General features: G+C 44.6%; 1 protein-coding gene across 1 annotated transcript in view; it reads left to right on the forward strand.

Annotated features, from left to right (window-relative positions):
• The window catches only part of st3gal5 (ST3 beta-galactoside alpha-2,3-sialyltransferase 5), a 31,553-nt gene that overhangs the window by 1,924 nt on the left and 10,470 nt on the right, over positions 1-19,159 (forward strand). The window contains exon 2 of the mRNA XM_063500107.1: positions 2,247-2,353. Coding sequence (XP_063356177.1) covers positions 2,322-2,353 — 32 coding nt within the window. The 5' untranslated portion in view covers positions 2,247-2,321. The remainder of the gene's footprint in view (positions 1-2,246; positions 2,354-19,159) is intronic.

Consider the following 19,159-nt stretch of genomic DNA (forward strand, 5'->3'; position numbering starts at 1 on the left):
CTTATCCTTTCACTTAGAAATAAGCTCCACTCTATGGCAGAGATGGCACGATACCACTTTTTTATGTCCGATACCGATATCATAAATTTTGATATCTGCTGATACTGATATAAATCCAATATAGCATATTTTATAATCAATAAAACGTTTTGGGGGGGTTTTAATATCTTGCTGCATTTTGTATAAGTTCATACTCAAGTTTAAAAAAACTAAACTAAACTAAAGCTATTCTGTTATACCTCTATGCAAAAAATACACTGCACCCGAAATATTTCATAGTTCAGCAAAACTGATCAATCTAATAAACTTAAACCTGCACCATCCTCCCTGTTCTGGTATGTTAAAGAGAACAGCAGAAATATTAATCAACCTAACTAATAGGGTTGGCAACTCCCAGCAAAAAAAAGGGGAAGCACCCCCCACCTTCCGCCTTATAATGCTTAATTGATGTAATCGACTTTAATTTAATGCACGTGTAAAAAAAAAAAAAAAAACAAATGCACAGAAATCAATAATTTTTCTACAGTAATTCAATAGATTCAACATCTTTCTTCAACAGAACTGCAGACTGCACAGATGGTACCTTCCCCGAGGAAAAAAAAGTACTATAGCTTACTAAGTTATAAATTTGACTTAATAGTTCCTATATACAATAATAGATTTCTATACATTTTACATCAGATGAAAACTTTGGTTGTAAGATTCAGATAATTATGTATTAAAAGCTAGATATGACAATTAGAAAGAAAAGTATGTCTTTGTGCCCCCTTTTCCCTGTTAATGTCCTACCTGCCCCCCTGGCAAACACGTAGCGAGGCTCCAAATGCTCAACCACAGCCACAGCCGCTCTATCATGTGACGCATGCTTCTCCGATGTGCTGAGGTTATGAGCTGGGTTACACTATGTCGCAAGTTTTGTGAGGTGCTTTTGTGATATTTAATGGATCGGATTACATTTTTTATTTCTCTCCGATATCCAATCCAGTAATTTAGGTCAGTATCGGACCGATACCGATATGTAATATCAGAAGGGTGGTGGTTCCCCCGTCGATCCCCACCTGCTCCAGTCTGCATGCAAAATATTCTTGGGCAAGATCCTAACCCCAAGTTGCTCTCCGATGCATGCATCCATGTGTGAATGTTAGATAGAAAGCACTCTCATAGAAAAAGTGCCTTTATGAGTGGGTGAATGAGGCAAATTGCTTAAAGTGCTTTGAGCGCTCAGAGTAGAAAAGCGCTGCATAAGAACCAGTCCATTTACCTTTTCTTTTCACATCTAATAAAAACAGAATATCTTTTTACTACTTACTTTGATTTGATAAGAATTTAGCCAAATACAAGACAGTGGACAGTGGAGTGGAGAAAAAAAGTAAATATTTGAGAAAAGTTCAGAAATGTTTGCAATTTTATAAAATCCTCCTCAGCTGGCAGGATTTAGCTACACTTCTGTTTATTGGTAACAAACACACATGGGCATTTGCAATTGTGTGGATATATTTATTGTTTGGGATTTTTTTTTAAGTTTAGGTGATATTTTTGTAGTATTATTTAAGTGACAGTTTAAGTTAATAACTGTTAATACATTACAACTGTGTGGTAAGCCTGCGTTCTGTGGAGCACAGTGCACTAAAGAGTTAGAGCACTTAGATAATGTGACAGGTTACACTAATATAGTGTTTTTAGCTGCTTCTGTTTTGCTTGCTTTTAAGGAACAAATTATCTTCCAGTAATTACACTGTCTGCTAGTCTCCATAAAAATAATGTCATTCTTTATGAGTCTTTGCTGATAAGATGTTACGGTAAGATTTGATGGTTGAGTGTGTGTGCGTGTGTTCTTTAAGATTTATTTTTTGGTCCAAATACGTGCTGCTGACATAGAGTGTGACTGTCAGAGAGCATTCAGCAACATTAGCACTCATAGTTGAAGGGTGTTTCTCCTCTTTCCTTTCTTAAATTTTAATTATATGTCCCCCAATAAATGCAGACACCAAAATATCTGCAAATAGCCAATACTGGCAAATAGCAATATTGGGCTCTAGTGACTAAACTTTCAAAATAAGAGCTGTGTTTGTCCACTAATTAATTCATCTCATATGGTGACCTTCATACTGGAATGAGCTGAGGAAGATGCTCAGTAAAGTCTGTGTGCAGGAAACCTGAGTGTTTTTCAGTGACCAAAAACTCGAGTCATGCATAGAACGTCCACTGTTTTCAATGTTTGATAATGGCCATGCCTGTGTGTGCAGGTCAGGACTCCTGACAGTCAGAGGGCTTCAGTCTACAGCAGAGACCAGAAGACGTCGGAGAACAGAGAGACCAGCATGAGGCTTCCTATACGCTGGGCAGCACACAGGTGATATTCAGAACACAGAAGACTCCCAATGATTTTGGTGGTTATATATGGAGGACCAGGAAAGTCACGCACATCGAAATAAAGCATTTCGTAATTTAATAATGAGCTGTGAAATAAAATATGGCAAAAAACATCAAAATGGAATTGAAAAGGATTGGTGGAAAAGAAAAAAAAGAAGGTATTCCTAATTTGATTTTTGAAACCATTTATTTATTTGACTTTTTAAATTGTATTTTTAAAAATCAGTTTTTAATGCAGAATTCTAAAATATGTTTTTAATTCAGTTTTGTTTTGTTTTTTGTAAATCCCTTTTATATTTTAAGAAATGACAAATTTAATTTGTAAATCAGTTAAAAAATGTCAATTTTAATACGCAATTAACTATTCAACATCTCAACATGCTTTGCCCATAGTTAGACATGAATCTGACAGAGAATAGCAGCGCTTTCCTCGTTCATTTTAGTCATTAACTGATTTGGTTTTCAGTGGCTGTAAAATGAAATGCAATAAAATGAAAGTCCAAAAAGATCATGTGACGCCATGGAGACGAACTATGTCTGTGTCACACTTAAGAAGAATTCCAGCTCCCACTCATTCTGATATTAATCACATGTCATTCCAAACTGCTTACACGTATGTAGGCAGAGTCCCAGTTGTAACTTGCAGAAAACAGGCACAGCTTGTTCTAAATTTTTCTTAGTCTGCATGCAACGTTCTAACCTATCTGAGGCTGCAAGTTCTTCATTACTATTACTACATTACTTCATTCATTACTATTCTTTCTTCATTACTTTGCCATCTTTGCATGTAAATCACATGAAGAGTGTAGTCAGAAGCCTGATCACCTCAAGTGGTTCCTGGTTTACCTCTGCTGTTTGAAAGGACACAGTGCTTTCTAGTAAAAGAGAACCCTTCACAGGATGGAAGGAGAACACCTTGGTTTTTGTAAGTGGAGGCAGGATGTGGAAGTCTTGCATTTTCTTCAACAATTAGGTGATGGTGGCACATACTATCCCACTTCAGTGCCACTTCTAGTATAAAAGGTAATTATTTAAATGACCCATGGTTGTGATAGTTGTGACATGCACAGCACCTGGTGGGTGAGCAGTGGCAGTCAGGTCCTCTTGTGTTTGCCAGTTCTTCCTTTCCACAGCCGTCTTGTGAAGCTTGATTTATAGCCCTGGCTTTAGAGTTCCTGCTACATATTCCTTATACTTGTGTGCTCATGTCCTGAAGTTTATGCCATCAAAAGTGAAACTGAGCTAACTACTGACAGACCTGTTATTCTAGTTAACCAGGCATCAACAGACACCAGGCAGATCTGCCCTCAACATTTAATGTACCAATGGACTTTAACAGCTCCACTCCTTTATAGAGAAATTCACTATTTCTGCCATTACTGGATAGAAAATGATGAATGTGATTTACATGAAAAACTGTTCCTTAATATTTTATTTTGAACTAACATCAGCCTTCACTGATAGATGCTGGCTCTGTTACAGCTGTGGCAGAGATGTTAACCTGACCTAGAGTCAGAATTCAGTGTCAGTAAATGTTACTGAACAGTTACTGTTACTGACATATTTTAAGTCTGTATTGAATGTAAAAGCAAACATATTGTAAAATGGATAAGCTGGATTTGAAATATTTCAGTGTAGCTTTGGGATGATGACTTGTCATCAGTAATGATTACAGATCGTGTCGCGATAAAATAAGCCACCGTGAATGGAAAACATATCCAGTTAGTATACGGCGAGAAATGAGCTGGAGTTGAACTTGAACCGGGTCTGATCCAGTTTATGAGCCTTTTAAATTTCATATCCATCCTGACTTGCAAGTGTACTCTGACCTGGGCGCGGTGTGCCAAGCCTTTTGTACCTTCAGGTGGATCCAGTTCTAGGTCTAATCACTGACCCACATAGCAAGCAGGTCTGTCGCTAGATCTGGTGTGAAGCCGGCACTGCTGGTTGACTTCTGGCATGGTAAGTGGTATGTCATCCAGATATGGGCCAGGCTTGGCATAGATGGCACTGTCTATGCCAGTGGTTCCCAAACCTTTTTTGCTGGGCCCGCCTTTGTTTTACAAGAAAAATGTTCGCCGCAATGCTCCATTGCGGTTTATTTCACACCTCAAACATTTAGTAAACAATTAAGCAAATACAAGTAATCTGCAATAAATTACAGGTAGTAAGGAAATAAACTACTAACTCTTTTACGCTACGTCCACACCTACACGGGTATTTTTGAAAACGCAGCTGTTTCTATGCGTTTGGGTCTTTCGTCCACACGTAAACGGCGTTTCGAATCACCGAAAACTGAGATTTTTTAGAACTCCTTTTGTCACAAACTGGTAGTAGGAACTCAAGAGCAGAGCAGTTTGACGTCTCCAAAAACAGTTTATTTACAGCACCAGTGCACGATATATACAGTGAAGGGAAAATCCAAACTCCAGGGAATCACGGGGAAGCTCTGTCATACTCGCTCACGTCTTCTTGCCCAAACTCACACACGCTCACACGGCAGGGAGGTCATAGGTCCGGGGAGGAAAGTCTGTAGCAGAGGAAAGGGAAGTCACTCACAAATTACGAATCACAAGAATACTAAAGCACAGGTTCACAGGAGCTGGGAGAATCACTAACGTCTGTAGTACAATCATCCAGCGACGAGAGGATCTGTGTTCCAGCCTCAAATAGTGCTCCAGGTGATGACAGCTGATTGTTGTCAGGTGTGTGGGCCAAGGGCGGGAGCCCGCCAGGCAGAGAGGGAGAGAGAGAGAAAACCAAACAAGACATGTAGCCTTGTGGGGCCGGCCAGGCAGGCACGGAGACCATAACACCTCTTTTGTGTTTACGTGTGGACGAGGAATACAGAGTTCATCGCGCAACGTCAAAGGTATGTGCCTTTTTTCACGTCACGCTGTGCGCCACGTTATTGTTTACACGAGATGAATTGCAGAATGGCAGATAGTCAGATTAACAGTATTTTGTCTCTATTTTCAGGTTTTACACGCTTACATACACACACGCAGTTACTGTCCCTCCATTTAGAAAGGCAGAGGCGTCACGGTGTGATTATTTTACATGTAGTTGTATTTTTTCCTGTGTAATAATATTCAACATTGCTATCAATACATTTCTCAAAAATGCCTCTCTGTGCAAAATGGGTTCAAAAACATAAACAGCTGTGGGATACTGTTAGTCCGTGATTTAGACAGGGAGAACAAATCGTGGCAGGATCAGCCTGATGTTATTTGTATCCCACTGTAACTTTACTGTATAAAGAGCTAACATCTCCAACATGTCAGGAGTAGTTAGTCATTACAACAAGTGTTTGTGAACTAAAAATCAAGAATGTGGGATACTGTTTGTCAGGATTTGGAGAGCCCAGCGCTGCTCCCGACGCAGGGAAAACTTATTCTGCAGGGGAGACCTACCTCAGCACTTGTGCAGGTGAAACCAAAGGGAAGATATGCTTCACCATATTTTCTAGTCTTTGGCTTAGAATGAAGTTGGTTTGGAAACATATTCAGCGATGCTTCATCTCCTGCTTTGCGTTTGTGTGGGAGCCCCGTGCTAGCAGTGTCCAAGCGTGTTGTCCCCCCCCCTGCAATGGCTCTGCGCCCCACACTTTGGGAAGGTCTGGTCTATGCGATGGTATGCCATATCTGGCCCGATTATGGTATTAAGCTGGCACTTGTGACTGACTGGTGTCATGGCAGGGTGTATGTCAACCAGATGTGGGCCAGGTCTGGCAATGATGGCACTGTTTATGTTCCAATTTTCCTGTTTTAGTTTGAAGACCCAAATGCCATGTTGCAATACTATACTGCTATGGTAGCCAGTGTTTCAAATGCAGGTTTTACAGGTTTGTGAGTGTACACTTTATCCAAAACCTAGTAATGGTTTACTCATGTTTATCACTGGGTGGCTGTAGCTCAGGAGGTAGAGCAGGTCACCTACTGATCGCAAGATTAGTGGTTCGATCCCTGGTTCCTCCAGTCTGCATGTCAAGAGTGTGAATGTGTATGAATGTAGTTAGGAAGCACTTAGTTTAGAGAAAGTGTGTGAATGTGGCATGTTGTATAGAGCACTTTAAGTAACCTGGGAGAGTAGAAAAGCACTGTATAAGAAATCAGTCCATTCACTGTTTGAACAGAGATTCGTCATGTTACTTTTGCACTATTATGTTCCGGCACATGTTGTTATTACATGGCTTGATTAAGGTAGACATTAGGCTGACATCTGGGGCCAGAGCTGAAACTGTTCTGGGCCAGCACAGGCCCAGCAGTCTGTCTGCAACTGGCCAGTGGCTTCACACAACTTACATATGGCCCACATGCTGCAAAGAATGACGGCCCTTTGGTGGCCCTGATCAGGTTTGCCAGAGGTGATCCACACATGGGCCAGCATAGGAACACCAGTATGCCTGCTGGCCCATGTGTGGGTGAAACTGTATATCATTCACCACAATAACTATCTGACTGAAACGTTTTTTGTCAGATCTCTGCATATCAGTCTGTTTCAATGTTTCACCGCCCCTCTCCTGGACAGTTGGGAATGAGTGCACTATCATGCCTGGAGGTTGCCGAGGTTATTGAGCTGCACTGAGTGTGATGCAATACAGCAGTGCTATTATAGCAGTTAGTTATAGCATGGTATGGCATGGTAGTTATGGCATCCCATCAGTGAGAGGTTCAGAGACCACTGAGCTCTGCTGAACTAAGATGGCGCCGGGTGTTATGGCACGCCGTCTCTCGGTTCTACAATGTTTATATATTGTGTTCTTAGTGGTGTCCCTGCTAGCTTTAAAAACCCACTCCCTGTTGGTGTACAAGTGCAAGACGCTTCTTACCATCCATGATTCACTGCTGATGTTCCCCAGCGTTAGCAAGCGATCTGGGGGAATCCCGCCGCCTCTGGCGTTGGTGCCGGAGGAGCTGCATCGCTGTGATCCACCCTGAAATCCTTCGAGGCAGAGGCGCTGGAGAGGTGCATGTATGCACGGCACGCACTCTGGGAAGCGTGTGCGGGTCAGAACTTGCATGCGGTGGGTCCTGGCGCAGTTTTATTGGTCGCTAATCCAACGGGATACGAGGGGAGGTGGAGCGAAAATCAAACAACTTGCAATTACTGTCTGCTACCACGGATGGACAAAGAGTTAAATTAGCTCTCTTAAATGCGAGATATGTCTCAAATAAAACATGTGCTTCGGGACTTTTCCGGTACTCATAAGCTGGATGTCATGTTCCTAACTGAGACATGGCTGCGCACTGGTGAAGTGGCACCCTTGCTGGAACTTTACCTCCCAGATGTCAGTTTCTTTAGCTCCCCCGGGTTGTCTGGGAGGGGAGGTGGGGTAGCCTCTATCACCAAAGACTGTTTTAAATACAAACAGATACAAAGTCCTGGTGTTTTTACTGCATTTGAGTCCCAGCTCCTGACTTTAAGCTGTGCCGCGGTTCTAATTATTGTAATCTATCGTCCACCTAAACATAATGACTTGTTTATTTCGGAATTCTCAGGCTTCTCGACATGTTTTATTGCTCACTATGAAAGGATTCTTATAGTGGGGGACTTTAATATTTATCTATGTTGTGAGGATAAACCCCTGGTCAAAGATTTCTTGAATGTACTTGATTCCTTAAATTGCACACGATTTGTGTCATGGCTGCCAAGGCGAGCCGTGTGGTGTTGGAGGAAAAGGAGGACCCAAAATGCAGGCAGTGGCTGATGATTCGAGTGACGTTTATTTATAAGTGGTGGGGTGGCAAAAACAGGCAGTAAGGGAAGAGAATTTACAGAACAAACCTAAACTGGGAAAACTAAATGACAACCGGAGAACATACGAAACGGAGAGAGAGGCAGAAGAGAATTTACAGAACAAACCTAAACTGGGAAAGCTAAATAACAAACCAGAGATCATATGAACGGGGTGAGAGGCAGAGAGACGCAGACGAGGAACAGGACACCACGGAAACACAGACGAACCGGCAACAGGCAGGAGAACACACAGGGCTTAAATACACACACCAGTAATCAGGGGATGAGAGACAGGAGGGCAACACACCTGGGAGAAATCAAGGCTGACGGGACAGGGGAAACGTAAACTGAACACACTCACATGAGACAGAGACCTTCAGAATAAAACAGGAAACTCACAGACACAGAACTGGACAAGACACTGAACTAAGCAGACTGATTCACAAACAGACAGTGTGACACCATGGACAAACAGAGGGAACACAGAAGTGGGAGCAGGCAGGCAAAGAACAGAAACCTAACACATGGCAAATCACAACAGAATACATACTCGGAATGAACAAAAGCATAAGAAAACACAAAACACTGAGCCGGCAGGCTCAGGACCATGACAGTACCCCCCCCCCTCAAGGGCTGGCCCCAGACAGCCCAACAGAAACACAAAAACTGTCCAAAAGAAAAACTCCCCCAAAAGCCAAAAAACAGAAAACGACCCGACCAGGGCGGGCGGTGGGGGTCGAGGACGGAGGGACAGAGTCCGAAAGGCCCAGATGGCCAAGTTCAGGGGGCCGACCCGGAGGCCGACAGCGCCGGAGGCCAAAACAGTTCAGTTCCGGAGGCCGACCATGCGAAAAGCAGCGGTAGCGGGGCAGGTCCGAAGGCGAGCCACGCAGTAGGCAGTGGCGAGGAGACAGTTCTGGGGGCCGACCGTGCGGACGGCAACGGCGGCGGCGAGAAAGCAGTTCAGGGGGCCGACCGTGCGGATGGCAACGGCGGCGGCAATACAGGTCCGGAGGCCGGCCACGCGGAAGGCAGTGGCGGCACTCAGGAGGTCGTCCACAGCGGAGAAGAGGCCCAACAAACAGCCTGACAGATGACCGACGATGTGGAGGCGGCAGTTGGGGACCTGAAGGCGGCGGGACCCCCGCAGCATCAGGCAAGGCGGAGGTTGGACCAGACGAGGCAGAGGCTGCAGGCAACGCTGGAGCTGATGCGGGAGCTGGACCAGACGAGGATGAGGCAGCTGATGCGGGAGCTGGACCAGACGAGGATGAGGCAGCTGAAGCTGGGCCAGGCGTGTATGAAGACACAGAGGCGGAACCTGACGGCAGCGGGACGGCTGCGGGCGGTGATATGGATGTTGCAGGAGATGATGCTATGGATGCTGCAGGCGGTGATGCAGATGCTGCAGGCGGTGATGCAGATGCTGCAGGCGGTGATGCAGATGCTGCAGGCGGTGATGCAGATGCTGCAGGCGGTGATGCAGATGCTGCAGGCGGTGATGCTGCAGGCGGTGATGCTGCAGGCGGTGATGCTGCAGGCGGTGATGCTGCAGTTGGTGATGCTGCAGTTGAAGCGGAGGCTGATGAGAAGACTGCTGCAGACGAGGCTGAAGCCGAGGCGGCAGCTGGCGAGGATGAAGACACGGAGGCGGCAGCTGGCGAGGATGAAGACACGGAGGCGGCAGCTGGCGAGGATGAAGACTCGGAGGCGGCAGCTGGCGAGGATGAAGACTCGGAGGCGGCAGCTGGCGAGGATGAAGACTCGGAGGCGGCAGCTGGCGAGGATGAAGACTCGGAGGCGGCAGCTGGCGAGGATGAAGACTCGGAGGCGGCAGCTGGCGAGGATGAAGACTCGGAGGCGGCAGCTGGCGAGGATGAAGACTCGGAGGCGGCAGCTGGAGGCGGCGTGGAAGCCGGGGGCGGAGGCGCTGCAGGCGGCGGCGTGGAAGCCGGGGGTGGAGGTGCTGCAGGTGGCGGCGTGTAAGCCCGGGGCGGAGGCGCTGCAGGCGGCGGCGTGGAAGCCGGGGGCGGAGGCGCTGCAGGCGACGCTGATGAGGCTGCCGCTGCAGGCGACGCTGATGCAGATGAGGAGGCTGCAGCAGGCGGCGTGGATGAAGCTGCTGCTGCTGCCGGCGACGTGGATGAAGCTGCAGCTGGCGCGGATGATGAGGCTGCAGCTGGCGGCTGGACGGGCCCCTCGGACCCTCCAGCTGACGAGGCAGAAAGCTGGCTAGGTTCTCCTGAACCTCCAGCCGACAAGTCTTGGGGCTGGACGGGCTCCTTGGGCCCTCCAGCTGACGAGGCAGGAGGCTGGACGGGCTCCTCGGGCCCTCCAGCGAAAACAGTCTCAGGACCAGTGGGCACCGGGGCCCCTGGCACACACAGGACAGAACCAGCAGGTGCGGAGACCCCTGGCAGAGACAGAACAGGACCAGTGGGTGCGGGGACCTCTGGCAGAGACAGAACAGAACCAGTGGGTGCGGGGACCCCTGGCAGAGACAGAACAGAACCAGCAGGTGCGGGGACCCCTGGCAGAGACAGAACAGAACCAGCGGGTGCGGGGACCCCTGGCAGAGACAGAACAGAACCAGCAGGTGCGGGGACCCCTGGCAGAGACAGAACAGAACCAGCAGGTGCGGGGACCCCTGGCAGAGACAGAACAGAACCAGCAGGTGCGGGGACCCCTGGCAGAGACAGAACAGAACCAGCGGGTGCGGGGACCCCTGGCAGAGACAGAACAGAACCAGCAGGCACACGGGCCTCTGGCTGGGACAGAACAGGACCAGCAGGCACACGGGCCTCTGGCTGGGACAGAACAGGACCATCAGGCACGGTGGCCTCTGGCAAACACAAAGCAGACTGCAGCTGCACAGAGCATTGACTCAGCTCAGGCAGCGACAGCCGGGTGCAGTCCTTAGCTGGCTTCTTAACCTCCAGGGGTCCAGAGTCTGCTGGGGGCTGAAACCCAGCCTCTGGGGAGGCCCTGGAGTGCATCTCAGTCTCAGAACTGGCCAGCTCTTGAGGAATGTTTACAGGATTGTTTGGTTTGTCTCTCTGCCTCGGACGAACGGGTGAACAACAGTTTCTTTCGGGTTGAATTGGCCTCGCTGGTTGTACAGGAGGAGTTGGTGAAGATGATGGCTGAACAGGTGGCTGAACTGATGATAGGGCTAATGATTCTTCTGCCAACTTAGCTACAGACTGGGCTAAGGATTGTAACATGGTGTGTAATAAGTCTGGCTGTGACTGTGATTGAGCTATGGATTGTGAGGCTGAATGTGGTGGAGGTGGCGACCGAGCTTCTGGCCGGGCGGCTAACTGAGCTTCTGGCCGGGCGGCTAACTGAATAAACACAGCCCCAGAATTAACAGTCCCAAAGTCTGGTGAAACAGAAGGAGTGCCTTTTTCGCTCACCACAGTCGGCAGTTCTGAATTCCCACCATCCGGCTGTGGGGTGAGGTGCCTACGACGCGAACGTTGCTTCCTCCACGGGGAACGCTCCAACGGACCGGGTAACTCCACACCCGGCAGTTCGGACTGCATATCCTCCGTTGGGCTGAGCAGACGAGCGGTAGGGGGGTGAAGGTGCAGCTCGTTCAGGAAGAAACTCTGAACAAGTGGGTGGAGTGAGCTGAACAGCCAGGGGAGACCGGAAACCAGTCGCTCCAATCGATTAGTTATGGCTTGGCGGAATCCCTTCTCCTCATGCTCCAGCCATAAATTAATTAAACGGTCCACAGAATAAATGATATCCTCCCGGAGCTCCTCGGGCGGGTTGAATGCTGCTGGGTCCATAGTGGCCGGTTCGTACTGTCACGGCTGCCAAGGCGAGCCGTGTGGTGTTGGAGGAAAAGGAGGACCCAAAATGCAGGCAGTGGCTGATGATTCGAGTGACGTTTATTTATAAGTGGTGGGGTGGCAAAAACAGGCAGTAAGGGAAGAGAATTTACAGAACAAACCTAAACTGGGAAAACTAAATGACAACCGGAGAACATACGAAACGGAGAGAGAGGCAGAAGAGAATTTACAGAACAAACCTAAACTGGGAAAGCTAAATAACAAACCAGAGATCATATGAACGGGGTGAGAGGCAGAGAGACGCAGACGAGGAACAGGACACCACGGAAACACAGACGAACCGGCAACAGGCAGGAGAACACACAGGGCTTAAATACACACACCAGTAATCAGGGGATGAGAGACAGGAGGGCAACACACCTGGGAGAAATCAAGGCTGACGGGACAGGGGAAACGTAAACTGAACACACTCACATGAGACAGAGACCTTCAGAATAAAACAGGAAACTCACAGACACAGAACTGGACAAGACACTGAACTAAGCAGACTGATTCACAAACAGACAGTGTGACACCATGGACAAACAGAGGGAACACAGAAGTGGGAGCAGGCAGGCAAAGAACAGAAACCTAACACATGGCAAATCACAACAGAATACATACTCGGAATGAACAAAAGCATAAGAAAACACAAAACACTGAGCCGGCATGCTCAGGACCATGACAATTTGTGTCCGGGCCAACATGTAAGGGCCACACCCTAGACCTTTTCTTGGGTTATGGACTGAATGTGTCGGTGACTGAAAACTGTATTTTAACTATTTTAGTAGAGCTGGGCGATAGAACGATAACGATATGTATTGCGAAATAACTTTTTCTCGATAGAAAAATTAAACTATTGCGATAGGCCTCATCTCTCTTGTCCTCTTAAAAAAAAAAAGAAGAACAGCCAATCCAAATTAAGTAGCGCAGAGCCGAACCAATCACAGCCACAGCGTCACGTCACGTGACTTGTTACGTACAGCACAAATGCCAAGCCGTACATGTGTATTTGTTTGGGAAGCAGTCAGCCGCCATGCCGCCCGGGTAATGGAGGAAATGAGTGTGCCGACTAGAGAAAAATCAACCGAGAGCGTGACCGAAGGTTACCGAAGAGAAAACAGATGATGGTTCCAATGCCGGAGAGATTGTCGAACGGAAGGGCCATAGAAGTTCCGTAGTGTGAAGGTATTTCGGCTATTTCAAGTCTGACAAAAAACAGAGTAACGCGCACTGTAATTGTGCCGAAAGCAAGTCTGGAAATACAATAAACCGGTGCATGCTCAATCTCTGACTGAAAGCGCTAATTCGTCATTCGGCTTTTGTCAGACTAAAGTTTATTTATTTTTATATGAAGAATGTTCAGTTAGCATCTTTATTTTAAAACTGTTTGAAAAGCTAAGCTATACAACAAGGAGAGATTGAGAATTTCCTTTTAGTTCTCAGTTTATTTGATATTGACAAAAGTTTGTCTGTTCTTCTGTAAAACAAACTAAGATTTATTTTTAGAATTAATATTTTGTTTCTAAGTGGAATTGACAATTTAGTAGTCTGTTTTGTTTGTTCTATTTTGAAACTTAAACGCTTTAGCGGCTGCCTTTTGTGTAGTTTGCAATATTTGCCTATTTAGCTGAAAAAGTCTCATGTTCCTTAAGTACATCTACCCTGTTGAACTTATTATGGGAAATAAATATTTAAATCAAAACAAGCTGCAGATTATTTCACATTTTACTTGTGAGCAACGGCACATTTAAATCTTACAAATATAGTTATTTGGCTTATATCGTTATCGCCTGAAATGAAAAAAACATATCGTGATATGAAAAAATCTTATATCGCCCAGCTCTATATTTTAGACCACTCAGCAATTTTATTTGATATTTTAATCCCTAAATCTCCAGCTTCTGAGAGGGGAAATTGCCCCTCAGATCATCTCGTTATATTAGCCCTGAAGCATTGCTTGGAGTTAAATTACATCTACCTGATGTGTTGGACCCCATTTTTACCCAGGAGTTATGTGTGGACACCTTGACTGCGAACCTTAATAATACACTTCTTGAGCTACTGGACTCTGTTGCTCCTGTAAAGAAGTTAAAATTTCAAAAAAGGAACCCTATGCCCTGGCTAAATGAGGAGCTCATGAATTTGAGAAGAAACTGTAGAAAAGCAGAGCGTCGCTGGCGATCTTCCAGACTAGAAGTATCTCTCCAGGCTTGGAAAGACTCATTGTCTTTTTTTCAATCATTGATGTCGGCAGCAAAAGCAAATTATTTTCCAAATCTCATCAGGAATCATAAGCATAACTCAAAACTCTTATTCAACACAGTGTCACAACTTACAGAAAGTCAACTCTCTGCTGTTCAAATTTGACAGCTCATGACTTTCTTATGTTTTTCAGAGACAGGGCTGAAACACTTAGGAATCAGATTATTCCCTCCTCTGGCAGTTGGTCAGACTACTCAGCTGCTTTGCCTGCTGGTGCTGATAAACTGTTCTCTGACTTCAAGGTTATTTCCCTGTCTGGATTAACTAAGGTTGTAAAAGCAGCTCGATGTATAACCTGTTCTTTGGATCCCCTACCAGCCTGGGCTATAAAGGAACTGTGGTCAGTATTAGGACCTTACATTCTGTTTCTTTTAAATACTTCATTGATGACCGGAGTCTTCCCTGTCTGTTTTAAATCAGCTGTGGTAGTGCCAATCTTGAAAAAGCCTGGACTGGATGTTGACATGGTTGTAAACTATAGACCCATCTCACATCTGTCTTTTTTCTCCAAGGTCTTTGAAAAAGTGGTTTTTAAGCAGCTCACTGAGCATCTGTCAACTAACAATCTGTTTGAAGCATTTCAGTCTGCTTTTAGACTAAATCACTCCACAGAAACAGCTTTAGTCAAAGTGGTAAATGATCTGCTGGTAAAAGCAGACAATAATCGCACTTCAGTTTTATTACTGCTGGATCTAAGTGCTGCGTTTGACACTGTGGATCACTGCATTTTATTGGATAGGCTTGAACATTTTATTGGAATTACAGGAAATGTTTTATCATGGCCTACCTATCTGGGAGATCTCAGACTGTTAGTTTTAAAAATAATCTCTCCGAGACCTGTGCGGTGGGGCATGGGGTCCCTCAGGGCTCTGTACTTGGCCCACTGCTGTTCTCGCTGTATTTGCTGCCTCTTGGTCTTCTTTTACGTTCTTTTAATGTAACCTTTCATTGTTATGCTGATGACTTGCAGCTTTAGCCCACTGCTGTTCACCCTGCTAACACATGACTGTACTGCACAGTAGGGCTGCACGATTTTGCATAAAATGAGAATCACGATTTTTTTTGCTTAGAATTGAGATCACGATTCTCTCACGATTTTCTTTATTTATATATATATTTTATATTTATATTTTATATTTATATATATATATTATATTTTTCCATATATTATATATATTTATTGCACTTATTAACTGCACATCAACTTCGTAACAGTTGAAACTGAACATAAAAACAATAAATACACATAAAAACAATAAATGCCTCACATTTTGTGGTTGCCGCAAAATGTTGTACTGCTTGAAATTCCACCGTTGCTCGACACTGCGTGTATAGAGCAGGTAGTGCAACAATAGAAAAATAGTTGCGGGATGGCACTGTGTAGCGTTTGTCTAGGGTGTTGATCATTTTCCTAAATCCCTCGTTTTGCACAGTGTTGATATATCTTTGGTCAGGTGATAAGTAATAGCCTCCGTAATTTCTTTGTACCTGCGGGAGTTCGACGTGTATAGGGAAGCGCTGTATAAGGTTCCCGTTATTGATGTTTGGGTGGTTGACCGGGACGGATTTTCTCCTGTCACTTTCTCGTCATCCCTGACGTGTTCTCCGTTGTTTTTCCTGCCAATTTGAGCATCACGGCACAGCTTCTGTATCACGTGGTATAAGGCTCCGCCCTTGTCATTTGTTGAGCAGGAAGAGTGAGCGCTTGTTTTCATGCAGATTACGTCCCGGATCAAAATCGAGATCGCGATTTTCTAACGATTAATCGTGCAGCCCTACTGCACAGTACAGCTCAAATCACATCATCAAGTTTGCAGATGACACAACAGTGGTGGGTCTCATCACCAACAACGATGAGTCTGAATACAGCGAGGAGGTACAACACCTGGTGGACTGGTGTCAGAATAACAGCCTGTCTCTAAATGTTCAGAAGACTAAAGAGATGGTTGTTAACTTCAGGAAGAGCCCAACGACCAACACCCCACTGCACATCAATGGATCTGCTGCCGAGATGGTCATCAGTGTGAAGTTCCTGGGTGTGCACATATCAGATGACCTCTCCTCAAACCTGAACACCACCACCATCACGAAGAAAGCCCAACAATGTCTTCACTTTCTTAGGAAACTGAAGAAGGCCAGTCTCCCTCCTCCCATCCTCACATCATTTTACCAGGGAACCAGTGCGAGCATCCTCTGCTGCCACATCACTATCTGGTACAGAAACTGCACCCTCACTGAAAAGAAATCTCTGCAGTGGATAGTGAGGACAGCAGAGAGGATCATTGGAGGCCCTCTCACATCCTTCTCCCAATTCTATGACAGACACATCATCTGACGTGCAAACAGCACAGTGAAGGACACTCTCCACCCCTCACATGCACTGTTCTCCCTCCTTCCATCTGGCAGAGGATTACGCAGCATCAAAACCGTGACGACCAGACACTGCAAGAGCTTCTTCCCCCAAGCAGGCAGGGCCTTTACCTCACTACCACAAAAAGACTGATATACACATACACCTCTACAGACACCTTACAATACTCATCAACTTTCACAAATGCACTACAAACTGGTGCTGGGAACAACATGCTTATTTGCACACTTAGTCACATAGTTCTGAACACACACCTAAATTATATTATATTTGCACATTTTGCATTTTGCACGTCTTTGTCATGTCTCGTCAATAATATCCTGACAATAACTTGAAGCTGGTATTCAATGCCTACTGCACATTCCACTTTGTATTGTCTCTAGCCTGTCTTTGTTTATCGTACAGTTAATATCGTATAGTTACCATTATAGTATTATATAGTTAGTAAGTAGTACCTTTTTATCCCTTAAATTTACCGAATCTTAGCATGTTATTTATTTGTAATTCCTAGTTTTATATCTCTTGGAGATATATCCTTTATATATTTATAAATGCACCATGTGGGGCTTGGGGTGAAACAGCATTTCGGTACACTGTATACTGTGTATACTACTGTATTGACAGTAAAGCTCTTAAATCTTGAATCTTTATGTTCCTTTAACCATTGGTAATTGTGCTGAAGTGTCTAAATTAGAATTGTGTCTATCTGCAATTAGGGGCTGGTTATCAGATAACTTCCTACTTCTAAATACTGATAAGACAGAGTTGATGGTCACTGGACCACAAAAATTTCAATACTTGTCCCAAAATTTCATCTTGAAAATTGATGACAATGTCATAAATTGCAGGGACAAGGTTAAAAAGTTGGGCATGTGGTTCGACATGGTGCTCTCCTTCGAGTCTCATGTAAAAGAGACAACAAAGACCGCCTTTTATCATTAGAGGAACATAGCCAGAATCAGACAAGTTTTATCTAGCGACACTGCAGAGGTTCTTCTTCATGCATTTGTGTTTTCACATATCAATTATTGTAACGCTCTCCTTTGTGGGCTGCCAAAGAAAAGTTTTAGAGGTTTACAGATGGTGCAAAATGCAGCTGCTCGCATTTTAACTAAAACTGGAAAATGTGAGCACATTAGTCCTGTACTGAAATCCCTTCATTGGCTAGCTTGTCAGGTTGGAGCAGATTTTAAGGTCCTGCTGCTCACCTACAAGGCTTTAAATGGTTTGGCGCCTTCATACCTCTCCGACCTTTTACACCTTTATGTTCCATCCCGTGCTCTCCGATCTCGGGACTCTGGCCTTTTAAAAGTTCCTAGAGCCAGAAAAAAGACTGTTGGGAGAAGACCCACTTGTTCACCCTATCCTACATGTCTTAATTCTATGCCATTTAGTCTTTTACATTTTTATCGTTTTTAACTTTTATTATGTTTTGAACTTTTATTGTGTTTTTTAACTTGTATTGCTTTTATTTATTTATCTCTTTATTTTCAAATAGCTGTACAGCACTTTGTTTGAAAGTGCTTTATACATAAAGTTATTATTATTATTATCATTAATGGAATATCTATGGAATATGCAGCGTTTTCAAGTGTTAACTTGGTGGCTTTGGCAACACCTTAGGGAGGAATAATGGTAATATTACTGTTCCATATGGGCACAAATAATAGACACTTTTTTGTTCTAACGATGTTCCCCGACTTTCAAAATTCATTCAAATTGGTTTATTGTGAGCACCTACACATGAAACAACTTCAACATTATAATGGCTTCAAGCTCACACTGAGGCCTGTGGACACTATCAGCCACTGAGACAGTACACACATGTTTGTGTTTCATTCATGAATGTTTCATACTTTAAGGCTGCCTGTTTATTTAAGGGAGATGATACAATACATTATAACAGATTATAACATTCTTAAAGTCTTACATGTTGAATTGAACTGAGTCCGTCATCTGTTCACAGCCTCTCCCAGTCAGTGCTGTTCTCCATGCCTGTCTCACTGATGTTTTCAGCACAAACACTTTAAGGGTAATAATTTAATAATACAGACAGTAGTGTAGTCAAACACGTTAAAGTTAGTTTTATTGGGAATAAACTTTAAAAACACTAACAAACATCTGTCTCCTATTTTGTGTGTCATATAGGAAAGAAGCATCAATATCTGATGAGAAGACTTGCTGTGGGTTATTTTGTGGTGTTTGGTGCAGTTTTCCTGTTTTGTGGGCTTGTTTATTTTCAAGAGGAGATGAATATCTCTTACAGGTTGATTTGTTCACATTTTCACATCTTAGTTTTTAAGTGAAATGTGTTTTCAGTTTATACACTATATGCATATAAGGCAGCCCTTTGCTTTTGCTGTATTTTTGTGTGGTGTGTTTTTCTCTGTTTTAACAAAAAGGGAACGAAGGACACTTAAGTTAACCTAAGAGATTTGTTTTAGTCTTACTGAGGGGATGCAATCATGCATTCTTTTTTTGATAATGTGCTGGAAAAGCTTGAAAATGGACCTTGTAAGTGCTTAAAAGTGCTTGACTTTGACCCTGAAAAGGCGTATGAACCCCGTGCTCA

The sequence above is a fragment of the Pelmatolapia mariae genome, linkage group LG2, assembly GCF_036321145.2.
Source record: "Pelmatolapia mariae isolate MD_Pm_ZW linkage group LG2, Pm_UMD_F_2, whole genome shotgun sequence".
NCBI lineage: Eukaryota > Metazoa > Chordata > Actinopteri > Cichliformes > Cichlidae > Pelmatolapia > Pelmatolapia mariae.